Here is a 13,803-nt window from a genome sequence, read left to right on the forward strand (position 1 = left end):
AACGATAAGAAAAACAGGAACACTATAAAACACTATATAATGAACTAAATAGTTCAGTGTCTTTCTTAGCTCATTTGATACAAAAAATATCTCGAGACTCTAGAATAACTAAACAGAATTGCATCATAGCTAAATTTGAAAAACTTTAAGCAACAATTAAAAATAATAATTAAGATTTCTCAATAAAAGAAAGGTTTTGTAATATAAAAAATTAAATGTCTGTTAAAGCTGAAATAAAAGCATTGGTTTAGTCCTCCAAAATTGGAAAACAGCTGAAAGAAAAACTGATTGCAATCGGAAATAAGAAGGACAATGAATTTAGTCGTTTTCAAGCTGAGGTGCTTAAACTGAAGGATGATTATAATGAAAAAAGTAAAATTGTTGAAAATAACATTGATCAGATTCAAAAAGATGAATTCAGCAGTAAGAGAATAGACAATATAAAATATTTAATTACAAAATTACAAAAAAGTTTCTCAGAATTTAAGTCTGAATTTTCTTCTAAATTTGACAAGTTTGAAACTAAATTCTCAAAATATGCTGATGATATGCAGAAAATATAACCAACAGAAATTATCACAAACATTAGTACCAAATTGAATTTAGTAGCAGAAAAAATAGAGGCTGAAAATGAACAAAAACTGAAAGAAAAAAAGGCATTAAATGTCATAATTTTTAACATTCCAGAAAGTAAAAATCCAAATAATAGTGCACTAGAGAATTGCAAAAATGATCTAAAAATTATTCAACAAGTATTAGGAGAAAATAAAATGAAAAAAGAAGATTAAGTCACTTTATCGAGTTGGTAAAATTGTAGATAACAAAATCAGACCATGAAACATTTTAGCATCCAAACACAGACTGTTAAGGCTGAGAGATTTGAAAATGTTTAATGGTGAAATTGAATCAAAAGTCTACATCAACCCTGACAGAACTTTCTTGGAAATTGAAGCATTCAGAGCATTGAGAAAAGATGTTAAAATAAAGCAAGCCATCGCTGATGAGAGGAAGTTGAACATAAAATATGTTATAAGGAACAACAAGATAGTTGAACTAACAAGACAGCCCTTTCGCTACCGATCCCAGGATATCTGGAATTAGTGGAGGAAATCGTTAGTCAACGGATATAAATTTATTAACTGATAGGATTAATTTTAACGCTAACAAGTTTTCTTATATAAATTGTAACAACAACTATTTAAAAGTTGGTTACACTAATATAAGATCTGTTTTAAATAAATTTTATATTTTAGAGAACTATATAAATTTGAATAACATTGATTTATTTTTTCTGACTGAAACATGGTTGACTAATAAGGTCAACGATGCCACAGTGTGTCCTTTTAACTATAACATTTACTGAAATGATAGGTCTAGTAGGGGTGGAGGTGTTGCTATCCTTTTAAGAATTTCTCTTTAAGTTATTGAAGTTAAAAACGATTCTATCTCTACTAGCAACATCAATTTTGAATACCTTTGTGTAGATGTAATTTTAAAAAAGATAAAACTAAGATTTTGTTGTGTCTACCTTCCTCCACTGTCTGCGAGGTGCGCACTGACTGTTCAAAATGTAATTAAAATGATTAAAATGGTTTTTCCAAAAGAGTGTTCTTTTTATGTTCTTGGTGATTTTAATATGCCAAATATAGATTGGAGAATTCCTAGCACAGATTTCAATAAACCCCATGAGTGTTTACTTAATTTTTGTACAGACAATTTTTTAACCCAAGTATTTGGAAGTCCAACCCATAAGAATGGTAACATTCTCGATCTCGTAATTTGCAATCATTTTGGTCTAGATAGAATCATATCACACTCAACTAATTTTCCATTAACAAACACTTGTGACCATAACTTGCTTTCACTAAAAATTAAAATTGAAAATAAAATAGTACCTATTGCTAAAAAAGTCTCATATGACTATAAAAAAGCAGATTTTGAAAGCATCAATGATTTCCTTTCAAAAAGTAATTGGACCTCTTTATTTAAAAATTCAGAAAATCTCCAGCATTTCTATGATCAATTCATTAGCTTAATCCAAATCTCGATTAAACGTTTTGTTCCAGTTTATTCTAAAAATAACAAAAGTAAAAAGTATCCATCTCATATTAAAAAGTTATTAAAAGAAAAAGCAAATCTATGCAAAAAAAGTAAGACAAAAAAATCACTTTTGATATAATACAAAAACAAGTCTAAAGAACATCAATTAGCTGTTAAAAAATACAACTTTGAAAATGAAAACTAATTCTGCAAATACCCAAATTTAAAAAAGTTTTATAGCTACGTGAAATCTAAACTTAAGTTAAATAGTTCCATACATCTCTTATATGATAATGATAAAAACAAAACAGTAACCTCAGATTTTGAAATAGCCACACTTTTTAACGTAAATTTTCATAAAGTTTTTAAAAAAGATGAGAGTTACCAGTTTTTTAAGCTACCCCAAAAAAAATGTAGTCAAATGCAAAAATTTTTCATAACCTATGAAGACATTAAAAGTTCAATTAACCACCTAAAAGATAAAATAATTAGAACGCCAGAAAACATTCCACCCTATTATATCAAGCATGTTATCCAATCAATAATTTTTCCACTATCATTAATATTCAATTGCTCTCTAGAACTATCTGATGTTCCTAAACAATGGAAAACATCTTTTTATTGCACCCTTTGAATGGTCACCAACGTCCTTCAAAAAATCATGAAGTTCATGGCAGGATATACTTCCATAACCCTTGAATCATTGTTCAGGCTTCTAATATATTTGCTAATATTTGAGATTCTTGTGTAATTATCTATTTAGTATCTGCTAGATTAATGATTTTATACGCTGCTACTGCTTTAATGTCTTGGAGTGAGGGTTTTGTCCCTGAATGAGAAGAAGTAGTGATATCTGCAAGGATCTTTGAGTTTTGTAACGTGGAGAACGCAATTGTTTATAGCCTCGGCGGTTGTATAAATCGTACAGTTTTTTTTTTATTGGTGAGCAGTTTTTCTGTCTTCAGCAACAAATCAAACCTCCAATTTCTTGCCATGAATCATCTTTTGATCCATGACATCTTAAGCATTTCAAATATTTTAAAACTTGACCTGATGCTTTGGTTTGATAGCCTACTTACAATTTTGAACACTTAGATTAGTCTTAATTCCTTTCTCCGTAATGCTTTCTGTTGTGACCTTCCATCAATTTATTCTCTACAAACACAATAATCTAAATCTTGCTTTTGAAAGGAATTGTTAATAATTTAAAACTTTCAAAATGATATAACTTTTAGGAACATTTTTTTCAACATTGAGACTTTTACTACCTCTTATTCTTTATGCTAACCTAGTAGCCTTTGAAACGTTAAAACTAGAATGTATAAGAAACTGTTTTCGTAGTATATGAAAATTAAAATAGGTATGTCTCATTCTAAAGTTGCTTTTATTTAACTTTAGTTTGATAGAAAAAAGTTTTCTTTTTTTAATGCGCAGAAGGCTATGATTTAGTCAAGTGCAACATAATTATTCTTTTAAACAGATCTTTATTTAGAACTACGTTAGTTTTATTTTATTTCAAGCGCATAAAAATTCTTCTTTACTTAAAATTAAACTGGGTTGACTATTAATATCTTAATTGTGAAGTGTCAGTTTTTGTCCGTCCAAATACTTGAAAACTTCTGAATTTTTAGAAATAGTTAATTAATTTAAGGATTTTTAGATTACTTAATATCAGTTTCTTTATGGACAAGCATTTTATTTCTTTACCGTTGATTTTCTTAAAATTAAGGAAATTAGTAAAATTATAGAGGCAGTCAGTATAAATACTATGAAAATTCGGAATAAAAAGAATTAAACGTTAAGTTTTTTTTGAATAGGTAATTAAATTGCGAATTTCTTTTCATACAACTATTTTGCTTCTGTACGAAAAAAATATGTTTTCAAACTTTTCAATTGACGCATTCAGGGAATATCTTGCAAGAGGTGAGTACATTTATCAGTAAAGAACAGAAGTGTGATATGCAGCAAAATTTAAAAAAATGAATTGAGTGAGCTAGCCTTCTAAATAAAAAAAAGTACCTTTTATACGACCACGATTTTTTTTCAAGTAGGCATGTCTAGTTAAGTTTTTTAAAATTTGAATGTTTTATTATTGAGAGGATACACCGGTTCATCTGTTAATAAACCCATTTATGTTACTTATGACCAATAAATGTTAAGAAAATATCGGTAAATAAATCATAGTATGCCAGCTTAAAATTCGAAAATTTTGCCGAATCCCTGGTATCAAGTAAATTTACCATTTTGTTGTATAATACACCGTATAACCAAGGTTTCCTAAACTTTTCTTTCAAAGTCCCCATTCAAAAATTTAAAAAGCTATGGCCCTATTGACAAAACTTCCCTTAAATACACCTAGGATACTTTTGCTTTTCATCATCAACTGCAGAATTCTTGTGTATGTCTTAAACTATTGCTTCATGGCCCCCTGCAGCTTATGGCCATATAAATATCTGAAATAACCCTTAAGGGGGCCGTATGGCCCATTTTTAGAAACCCTGCCTTTTAAAAAAAATAGTCCTGTAATTGCAGGTTGTTATTAAGGACTTTAATTGATAGTCTTAATCCTTCTTTTTTTATTCTGAGAGATATGGGTAAGTTTTAGTATTAACCTCCCGGATATTTTAATAAATACGTGTTAAATCTTCTTACTTGTAAACGTAGCCTTCTTTTGTATCAAACATCAACTAGAATTTATTTTATTCAATGAAAAAAATTACAGTTAGGGTGTGGCAATTTTTCTTTTATCTACAGATCAATGTTGTATTAATTATTTTACAAACAAATGTTGCTCAACTTGAAGTGATAACATTTTATTGAGAAATGTTATACAATCAAGGCGTTTGCTAGAATTTACTACTCAAGTGGCATAAATAACTGCTTCCTTGTTTGAAAGTTAGAAAAATTGTGGTTAACAAAGGTTATTAAGCCAAAAACTAAGAGATAAATTAGTAGTTGTTGCTCACTAGATTATTGTTTAAATGTTTTATTATTTATACCAACTATTAGATCAGTACCAAAAGTGTTCTAAAACTCTCAGCTACTCAACTTTAGTCTGCAAAAAGTTTGTACTTAAACCTATGGAGTACTTACTTTTTATTGTTTTAGCAGGGCAACATTAATCTTAAGATTTCTTATTAAATTAAAAACACAATTAGAGTTGATAAACTTTATTAAAACGAATAAATTCAAGTTCAAACTTGTAATACAAGTACATAATAAAATTACATCAGAATGCTCTAGAGTTAAATGATTAATTCAAAGCAATCTTGTACGAGTGTATAAAAGGAATATAATTTAATTTGAACTCAATCACAACTTAACCGTATTTATTGATTTAATAGTAAAAGTGATATAAATTTTCAAAGGAATTTAGAACCAACGAAAGATCTAAATAATCACTTATTCGAAAAGCGCCTTTTTCAACTCTCCGTAGAGGACGAGCACCAGAGCACCTCCGGTTCCTCTCAGCACGTTTGAGAAAGCACCCTTGAAGAAGGCTTTGCCTCCCTCTTGCTGGTAGATCTTCTTCCAGCAGTCTGCGGTTCCCTTGTACATGAGTTCTTCCTTGGCTCTTCCGGACTGCATCATCATCCTCCTTCTGACAGTGTCGAAGGGGTAGGAGACGACGCCGGCTCCGGTAGTCACAACCTGGGCGACACCCCACTTTAAGAAGAAGTTCATGTTCTTGCTGTCAGGGAGAACGCCCATGATTGTGTCGTAGGATCCGAAGTAGGAAGCCCTGTACACGATGATTCCCTGGATGGAAACAAAGAATCCCTGGTAAAGACCGCGGACACCGTCGCGCTGGGCGATGGTCTTGATGCAGTGGACGAGACCGTTGAACTCGCGAGCCTTGCCACTTCCAACGTCGGCACCGAGACGGGTACGGGCGAAGTCGAGGGGGTAGACGAAGCACAAGCTGGTTGCGCCAGCGGCACCTCCGGAGGCCAGGTTTCCGAGGAAGTAGCGTCCGAACTGGGTCTTCTTGTCAACTCCGGCCAAGAACAATTGCTTGTAGGTGTCCTTGAAAGCAAAGTTGAGGGCCTGGGTTGGGAAGTATCTGTGTAAAAAAACAAGATGATAGTTAGAAATTCATTCCTATACATTTTGTCTAACTCTAAGATCTTAATTTAAAGATAATGAAATTCAAATTGACTGTATAAGAGGTTAAGCTGTAACAAGAAAAATGAAATTTTCAAGCAGCTAAAAAAATAAATTTAGGACGCGCCTAAAGTAGACATAAAAAAAATTTTATCACTTAACATAAACAAAAGCACTTGAATTCTCTAATACAAAATAGTTCCTCAAAAAATGGGATGACAGGCATAATGGGTGTTTGGGTATTTTTAATACAGAATTGAACAGCTTAAATTAAATCAACAAAACCTATTTATTATTTTAATAAATATTGTTTTAAACTGACAGTTTTTTAAATGGTTTGTACAATAAATAAAGTTTTAAGAAATGGCACATAAATACATGTGTCATTCTAAATTTTTAAGAAATCAGAAACATCAAAATTATTTTTAACTTAATTGGTTTTATAAATAAAATATAAGTTACATGTTCCTTTTTTTAACCCTACTAACATATAAAACCTTGTTAATTTTTAACTGTGTGATTAGTTAATAAGTTTAAAAAAATTGAAATAGTAAGCAACTATTTTATTGAAAGAAAAGAATTAAAATGTAAAAAAATAATAATACAATTTAAACTTAACAGATAAAACTAATATCAATAGAAAAAAATGTTTATTATTTATAGGCAAGTTTAATTTTTTATTATTATCTTACAAGATCAGGTTTTTTTCCCACTAAAACTAGTACATCAGTAAATAACATGTAGATAAAAATACTTAGCCTTAAAAATTATTTTTTTTCTTTTTTAATCATTTAAGGTGTTGTACTCTTTTCTAATAAACTCTAAATCCAAATCAAAAAACTATGTAAAAAAATATTATTAGTTTTAATCTATTTAAAAATTATATATACCAGTCTCACCTGATAACATTAGCCATGTTTCCTCTCCAGAAGGACATGAACCCCTGTTCTTTTGGGATTCTCACGAAAGCATCGACGATTCCCTTGTATTCCTTGCCCGCGAGAGCCTTGGAGGCGGCTTGGACCTGGAGGAGGAGCTTGACACGTTCAATTGGGGCCACGAGCGTCTTTGAAACAGCTGCAGCGGTTCCACCAGCCGCCAAATCTTGAGCAAAACTTTTTACGTTGAAGGTCATCTTTTATATAACTGGTAACAACTGAGCCGCTTCAATACTCTGTAATAATATTTCAAGAATAGTTAAGTATTAAGATCTTAAGTGAGTTAAAAATGAGTAGTAAAATTTAAAATAGAAACTTCGGACACTAAGCATTCAAAACTGTTTAAACTATTTACATTGAATAATATTTTTAATTTCTACTTATGTATACAATAAATTAGCAACAAAAATATTTATAGCAACAACCTACTTGTAATAATAATATTAATCAAATTATGTTTAACTTATTTTATAAACTAGATTTATTAATTAATTATTTTTTGCAAAGCTTTGTTTTGAAATTTTTAAGAATTATATAAGCTTTTAAGCTAAAGCTTACCACAATAAAATAATAAATAATGCTAGACAAATTAAATTAGGTATAAAAATAATTGTTAAAAATTAGGTTTATAAACCAGTTGTTGTTTGCTAAGCTTAAGCTTTTATAAGTCTTAACATTTATAAGCTTATAAACTTAGTATACAACAATTAAATTTTAAGTCTAATTTACAATAGTTAATGATATCTCTGTTAAAAAAATAGTGTTACTATTAATCTAGTTTGAATACTTAAAATTATGACAACAGAAGAATTACATTCGAAGACAAAAAATTTTAGTTCAAAAATTGGAAAAGCAATTCAATACGCCTTTATTTTCTAGCCTGAGATTATCAAAAATATCATGTCAAACTGGCTAAATTATATTGTAAAATTACCATAAGTCATTTCAATAACACAACTGACTTATGTATTATTGTTTAGGACATAGTAAACTACCTTTTCACAATCTGATCTAATTTTGTTGAGTTTTAACTAAGCTATAAGTTGTTTCTACAGATTTAAAAAATTCAAAATAATTTTTGAGATATAGAAGGTCTAAGTCAGAGACTACAATAAGTTCCTTATGGGAGGCACAAACTAAAACAGGAAATATTTAGAAATCACTAAAAATCTATCTCCTTCATTTTTTGAGATAAATAACTTTCAGAAAATGTTCCTTGCAATATTTAGAAAATTCTTTTGGAACAAAATTTAAAAACATAATTAATTATGACAAAAATACAAAAAAAGTTTTTTTTTTTTTTTTTTAAGTTTTGTTTTTGAATTTTTAAAAATTCCTTGCAACAATTTTTTTTTAATATTTCAAGGAACACTTCCTGAAAGTTTTAGGTATTTATCTCTAAATATGTAAGAGGAGGATTTCTAGTTATTTACCGATTTAGTTTGTGCCTCCCATAAGATACTAATTGTAGTCTCCAACTTTGACCTTCTATATCTCAAAACTTATTTTGAATTTTAAAAATTTGTAAAAAACAACTTTTAGCTTAGTAAAAACTCAACAAAATTAGATCAGATTGTGAAAAGGTAGTTTACTATGTCCTAAACAATAATACATAAGTCAGTTGTGTTATTGAAATGACTTATGGTAATTTTAAATAAAATAAGATCAAATTGTGCAAGTGATTTTTAGTTATAAGCATTTAACTGAAAATTAATGTTGTGTTTTAATTGAAGTATTTTTCATAAATATTTCAGTTTAACAATTTTAGTAAAAAATAGTTTAGCAACTTAGTAATAAAACTTTTTATATAACTTAACCTTATAATTTTATGCTTACTACAGAGTTGTCTTAACATGAAAAATATAGTTCATACTAAATTAAGCATACACCCACACACTTTAGTTTTAATATTAACTTAAAAAAGAATTTTTTACTTTAACCTAACAAAGTTCTTTTTTTTTTTAAATCAGATTATGTCTCTATAAATTTGTATTATTATTGCAACTTATTAGCATTATCTAAATGATGAGGGTTGCCTTAATTTTTGGGCAAATTTTCTCCAAGTTTTCAATCCTTCTAAAATTTACAATTACACTTTTAAAGACTATTTTTAGTTTAAAATCAAGTTTAAGGTAAAAAACTGTAAAATAGTACAACAACATTCAAGAGATATCTTAAAGCTGTGTCAAATGTGTTTTCTTATTAAAAGTAAAATTTTGAAGATGACAAAAAAATTAACCTCTAAGATTGTTATATAGAATCAAGTTATATAGAAAAATAGAAACAAAAAATGATGGATATCTGCCTAGGTAGTGTTTAACAAAATATAAAATATTAACTAAACAGACAAAAAATATTAAACTTTATTTATCAACTTTATACATACATGGGAATCTGCTTTGATAAAAAAAAAGAAAATCCAGAATTATTTGAGGTAAAGTCAGTCTGAATTTCAGTTCAACTTTTTACAATAACACCACTCAATTGTTTTTTTTTTAATTTTATTATCCTGAGATATAACCTTATTTTGTAATTTATTAAAGAATATATACAGAAATTTCATTCTTAACAAAGACGTTATGTTACAAAATTCTATCAGTTTTTAAATAATAAGCAACTATATCATACTATAATTTAGTTGTTTTAATTAGTAATACTAGATAATATCTATTATCTACAATAAATAATACTACTATTTAGTTGGAATTTAAGATGATAACAATATGTTTAAATTGTTGTTTCTTTATATAAGTAAAATATATTTCAACATATTGAAAAATAATTAAAATTTACTGACTATTTTCTGATTAAAAAAAAATGCTACAGGACAGCTTTTAAAATTGTGTGAGTTGATTATAACAAAGCCCATTGGTCAACACATAGACATAAAAAATACAATAAATGGTGTATACAGATGATAATTAGTATAATGAGGAAGATTGTTTTTCCTATGGTCAGAATTTTCAGGCTATGAGATTGGCATCAATTGGTTAGCTTTGGGAAAGATGAGCTAGTGACTAGTAAAATTGATGCAAAAGTTCTTATTTTAGGCCATAGGGGGTCCAACATTTTTCTTTACAAAAATTAACTTTAGCATTTATATGAAAGCTTAAAGTACAAACTACAAGCCAGTTTTTATAGAATAAAAAATATCATTTAACTTTTGAGATATTTAATTTTTTGTCAAAATCTTCTGATACAAATGTATGGGCGGCAAATTTTTCAGGGTCAATTTTCTCGGAAATTTTAAAATTCACTGAAAATCTATCTCCTCCTTCATTTTTCAAGCAATTTTCTTCAAATTTTCAGGAAATGTTCCTTATAATAAAAGGAAAAATGTTACTTTACGATTTTAGTTATTAAAAAAATAAAAATTTTATCACAAAAATTAAAAAAAGTGTTTTTTTTTTCAAAAAAATATATTTTTAACTAATTTTTTCAAATCCAATATAAAGTTTTTTTGTTATTGTATAAAGATTAGACTGTAAAAGTTTGAAGAAGATTGCTTGAAAAATGTAGAAGATAGATTTTAAATGAAATAGTCTTTTTTTGCTGTTTTAGTTTTCCATTCCCAAAGAGAACCTATTATGCGGCCCGACTTTGATTGGTTAAATCTCGAAAAATTATTAGAATTTTTTTAAATGATAAAAAGCATCTTGAAGCTTATAAAAACTCTATAAAATAAGATCAACTTGTAAAAAACATGGTTCACCCCCCATGGCCTTAATTTATTAATATATACATTTATAACAAAACACTGTAATTCTAACATGTTTAAGAAATTTGTAATACAAGTGAATTAATCAGTTTTGGTCATTCAAGGGCATTGGGGGGTAACCACTTTTTTCACAATTTGATCTTATTTTATATAGTTTTTACTAAGTTACAAGATGCTTTCAACAGCTTTAAAAAATCAAAATGGTTTTTGAGGTATAGAGGGTCAAAGTAAGAGGCAACAGTAGGTTCCTTATGGGAGGCGCAAACTAAAATGGCAAATAACTAGATATCACTAAAAATCTATCTTCTACATTTTTTGAGATAACTACTTTTTTATTTGAGAAAACAGTTCCTTTTATTTTTTTCTAAATTTCTTTCAGACAGAAAGGAATACTTCCTGAAATTTTAGGGCAGTTATCTTAAAAACGTTGAAGATAGATTTTAAGTGAAATAGTCTATGTTTGCCGTTTTAGTTTGCACCTCCTATAAGGAACCTATTGTTGCCTCCAACTTTGACCGGCTATATCTAAAAATCTATTTTGAATTTTTTAAATGTGTAAAAAGCATCATCTATCTTAGGAAAAACTATATAAGATAAGATCAAATTGTGAAAAATAGTTGTACGCCCCCCTTATTCCCTTAATTTTATTACTGGTAGTGAAGATATAAAAGACTTGTAATGAGATACTTAAATGCAGAATATTAATTACAAAACTTAATTACAATTTAAGTACTTATTTACAGTACTTAACTAAGAAATTTTTTTATATGTTTATGTTCAACTCCAAAATATTTAGTAAAACAAGATTTTTTAACAAATCAATCACTTCAGACAAACTATTAAAAAATATTCTTGGGTTTTAGGTTACTTTTATAAATTTGATTAAAAGTAAATTTCTATATAAAATACAAAACAGGGGTTTCATCTGTGGCACAATAAAGCCAATCATATTAGCCTGATTTTAAAAAAATTGAAAATATTGATAAAATTAGGGCTAATATTGTAAAATATTACTGTTAATCAAGTTAGTAACATTAATAGAACAGAATAATAACAAAAAGGCTTGTCAAAAGAACAATTTAAAGAACGACAAGAAGGACCATAGGTTGAAGAAAGCTAACCAGATATTTAAGAACATTACAGCCTGTGTTTTTCAAAAACTACAAACTAGCCTTTTTCTTGAGTGCTTGGCAGTCATGTTGTTGGTATCTATTCAGGCTAAATTTTATTAAGTTACCATTTATAAACTAATACCATTTAACTTCTTATCATATTTACTCTATAAAAAACATCATAATTTTAGAATGAGTGGTGTTGAAAAATAAGTTGTGTGAACTATTTTATTTTGAAATTCTTAAAGTATCTTTTCGGTTACCAAATTGCAAAAGCGTAAAAACTTTAAGCCTAAAAAAATAAAGTTTATAGAGACATCAATGAATCAGCTTTAATTTGTTTTAAACTCAACAAAATTCAGTCTAGTCACAAAAGATAATTGTAGAGGTCAAGATCATTAAATCAGATTCCAAGATACTTTTCAGCAATTTTTTATAACTAGTATTTATAAAAACTGTAATTTCTCTTAAATTATTAATGTTTGTCCACTAATAATTTTATTTTACATTTTATACTTTTCAAACAGTTTGTCATATTTACTGAAATTTAAGGATGTTTGATATTAACATGTCATTTATGTCAAAAGACAAATGGCTTTTAAAAATCAAACAACATTCATAAGTTAAAATAAGAACTTTTTGAAAAAAATTGAATGCTAATATAAAACATGGTAGATAAAGAGTTAACAGTTGAAATGCTCCCAAGTTTCTATTGAATGAAAACTTGTGGTTTAGACACTTATAATTTGTTCCTTAAACAAGTTATTTAGCTGAAAAACTAGCAGAGATTTTATTTACTTTATTTCTGTTTCTTTCTATTCCTTAAATGATATTTAGTTAAAATTAAAATACATTACAAAAATATTGATTAATTTAACTAATTTGAATTATATAAATTAATTTATTTAATTGAATTAATTAATTTATCTAAATTATTTAATTTAAATACAATAAATACAGTTAAATTTAGTGATAGAACTTGAAACCAAAATGTAAATAGCCTTACATTGCATATTATGTATAAAAATTTGAATATGAATAAGTAATAAAACACTTATAAATTTATTACATAACAACAAAAATTAACTTCATGAAACAACTAGCAACCAACCTTGTAAGGCAATAAAAGCTATACAAAGGACCTTTCAACCTCTCAAATGACACTGAACAGTTTCTAAAATGGTGTTTACAAAAATATTTCTGTAAATTTTTTCTTATATTCAAATGATACAGCACAAGTATGTAGAATAGATAGAAATAATAACAGCTAGTAGGTAAAATTTAAAAAAAAAAACGTATCTAAAGATTTATATTTTTTTAATTAATCTTTTTATAAAATATTAAGTGTATAATTACACTATATTTTTTAAACTTAAATATTTTGTAAAGTATAGTTATAAATAAAACAAATCGTTTTACATAACTACCAAAAACTATCGATTGGAAGAGACTTGAATATCAACGTACTCAAGATCTACAGCAATTAGCTAGCTATCTTTTCAAAACGGAATATACAGACGAATTTTTATGACACCAAACTTTCTTATCACCTTAGAACTTTAAAAGTATGGAAAAACTCTCGACTCGACTAACTAATAAGTAGGTACCAGGGGCGTAGCGTGGGGAGGGACACTGGCGCATGCGTGCCACCCAAAAAAGAAAATAATTAAAAAAAAAGTAATAATTTTATCTTTTATTGTTTATTATTTCTGCTTAGTTTGCCTTTTTTCAACTATGTTTATCTAGTAATCGAAAAGTTAAACGAAATTTTGATTACCAATTAGTGACAAGTTAAGGAAATTACCCAGTATACTGATTCAGTGCGCAAGCAAAAGTGCTCACCGATGTTTATGAAAAACTCCATAAGGAAAAAATTTATAACTTAATTAAC

General features: G+C 27.7%; 1 protein-coding gene across 1 annotated transcript; it reads right to left on the minus strand.

Annotated features, from left to right (window-relative positions):
• Positions 1-5,194: 5,194 nt before the first annotated feature.
• LOC145844478 (ADP/ATP translocase 1-like) lies at positions 5,195-13,110 on the minus strand. The gene is made up of 3 exons (XM_082951881.1): positions 13,024-13,110; positions 7,044-7,318; positions 5,195-6,103 (listed from the first exon to the last, which is right to left on the minus strand). Exons 2-3 carry the CDS (start codon positions 7,277-7,279, stop codon positions 5,443-5,445), a joined length of 897 nt encoding a protein of 298 aa, XP_082808007.1. The 5' UTR covers positions 7,280-7,318; positions 13,024-13,110; the 3' UTR covers positions 5,195-5,442.
• Positions 13,111-13,803: the final 693 nt, after the last annotated feature.

This window comes from Thalia democratica, chromosome 9 (genome assembly GCF_965202585.1).
Source record: "Thalia democratica chromosome 9, ktThaDemo2.hap1.1, whole genome shotgun sequence".
In the NCBI taxonomy this organism is placed as follows: Eukaryota; Metazoa; Chordata; class Thaliacea; order Salpida; family Salpidae; genus Thalia; species Thalia democratica.

Coding starts and splice junctions, on each gene's coding strand:
- LOC145844478 (XM_082951881.1), bottom strand. CDS start 7,279: ATGACCTTCAACGTAAAAAGTTTTGCTCAAGATTTGGCGGCTGGTGGA. Junction 6,104..7,043: donor AACATGGCTAATGTTATCAG/GTGAGACTGGTA, acceptor TTTTTTACACAG/ATACTTCCCAACCCAGGCCC.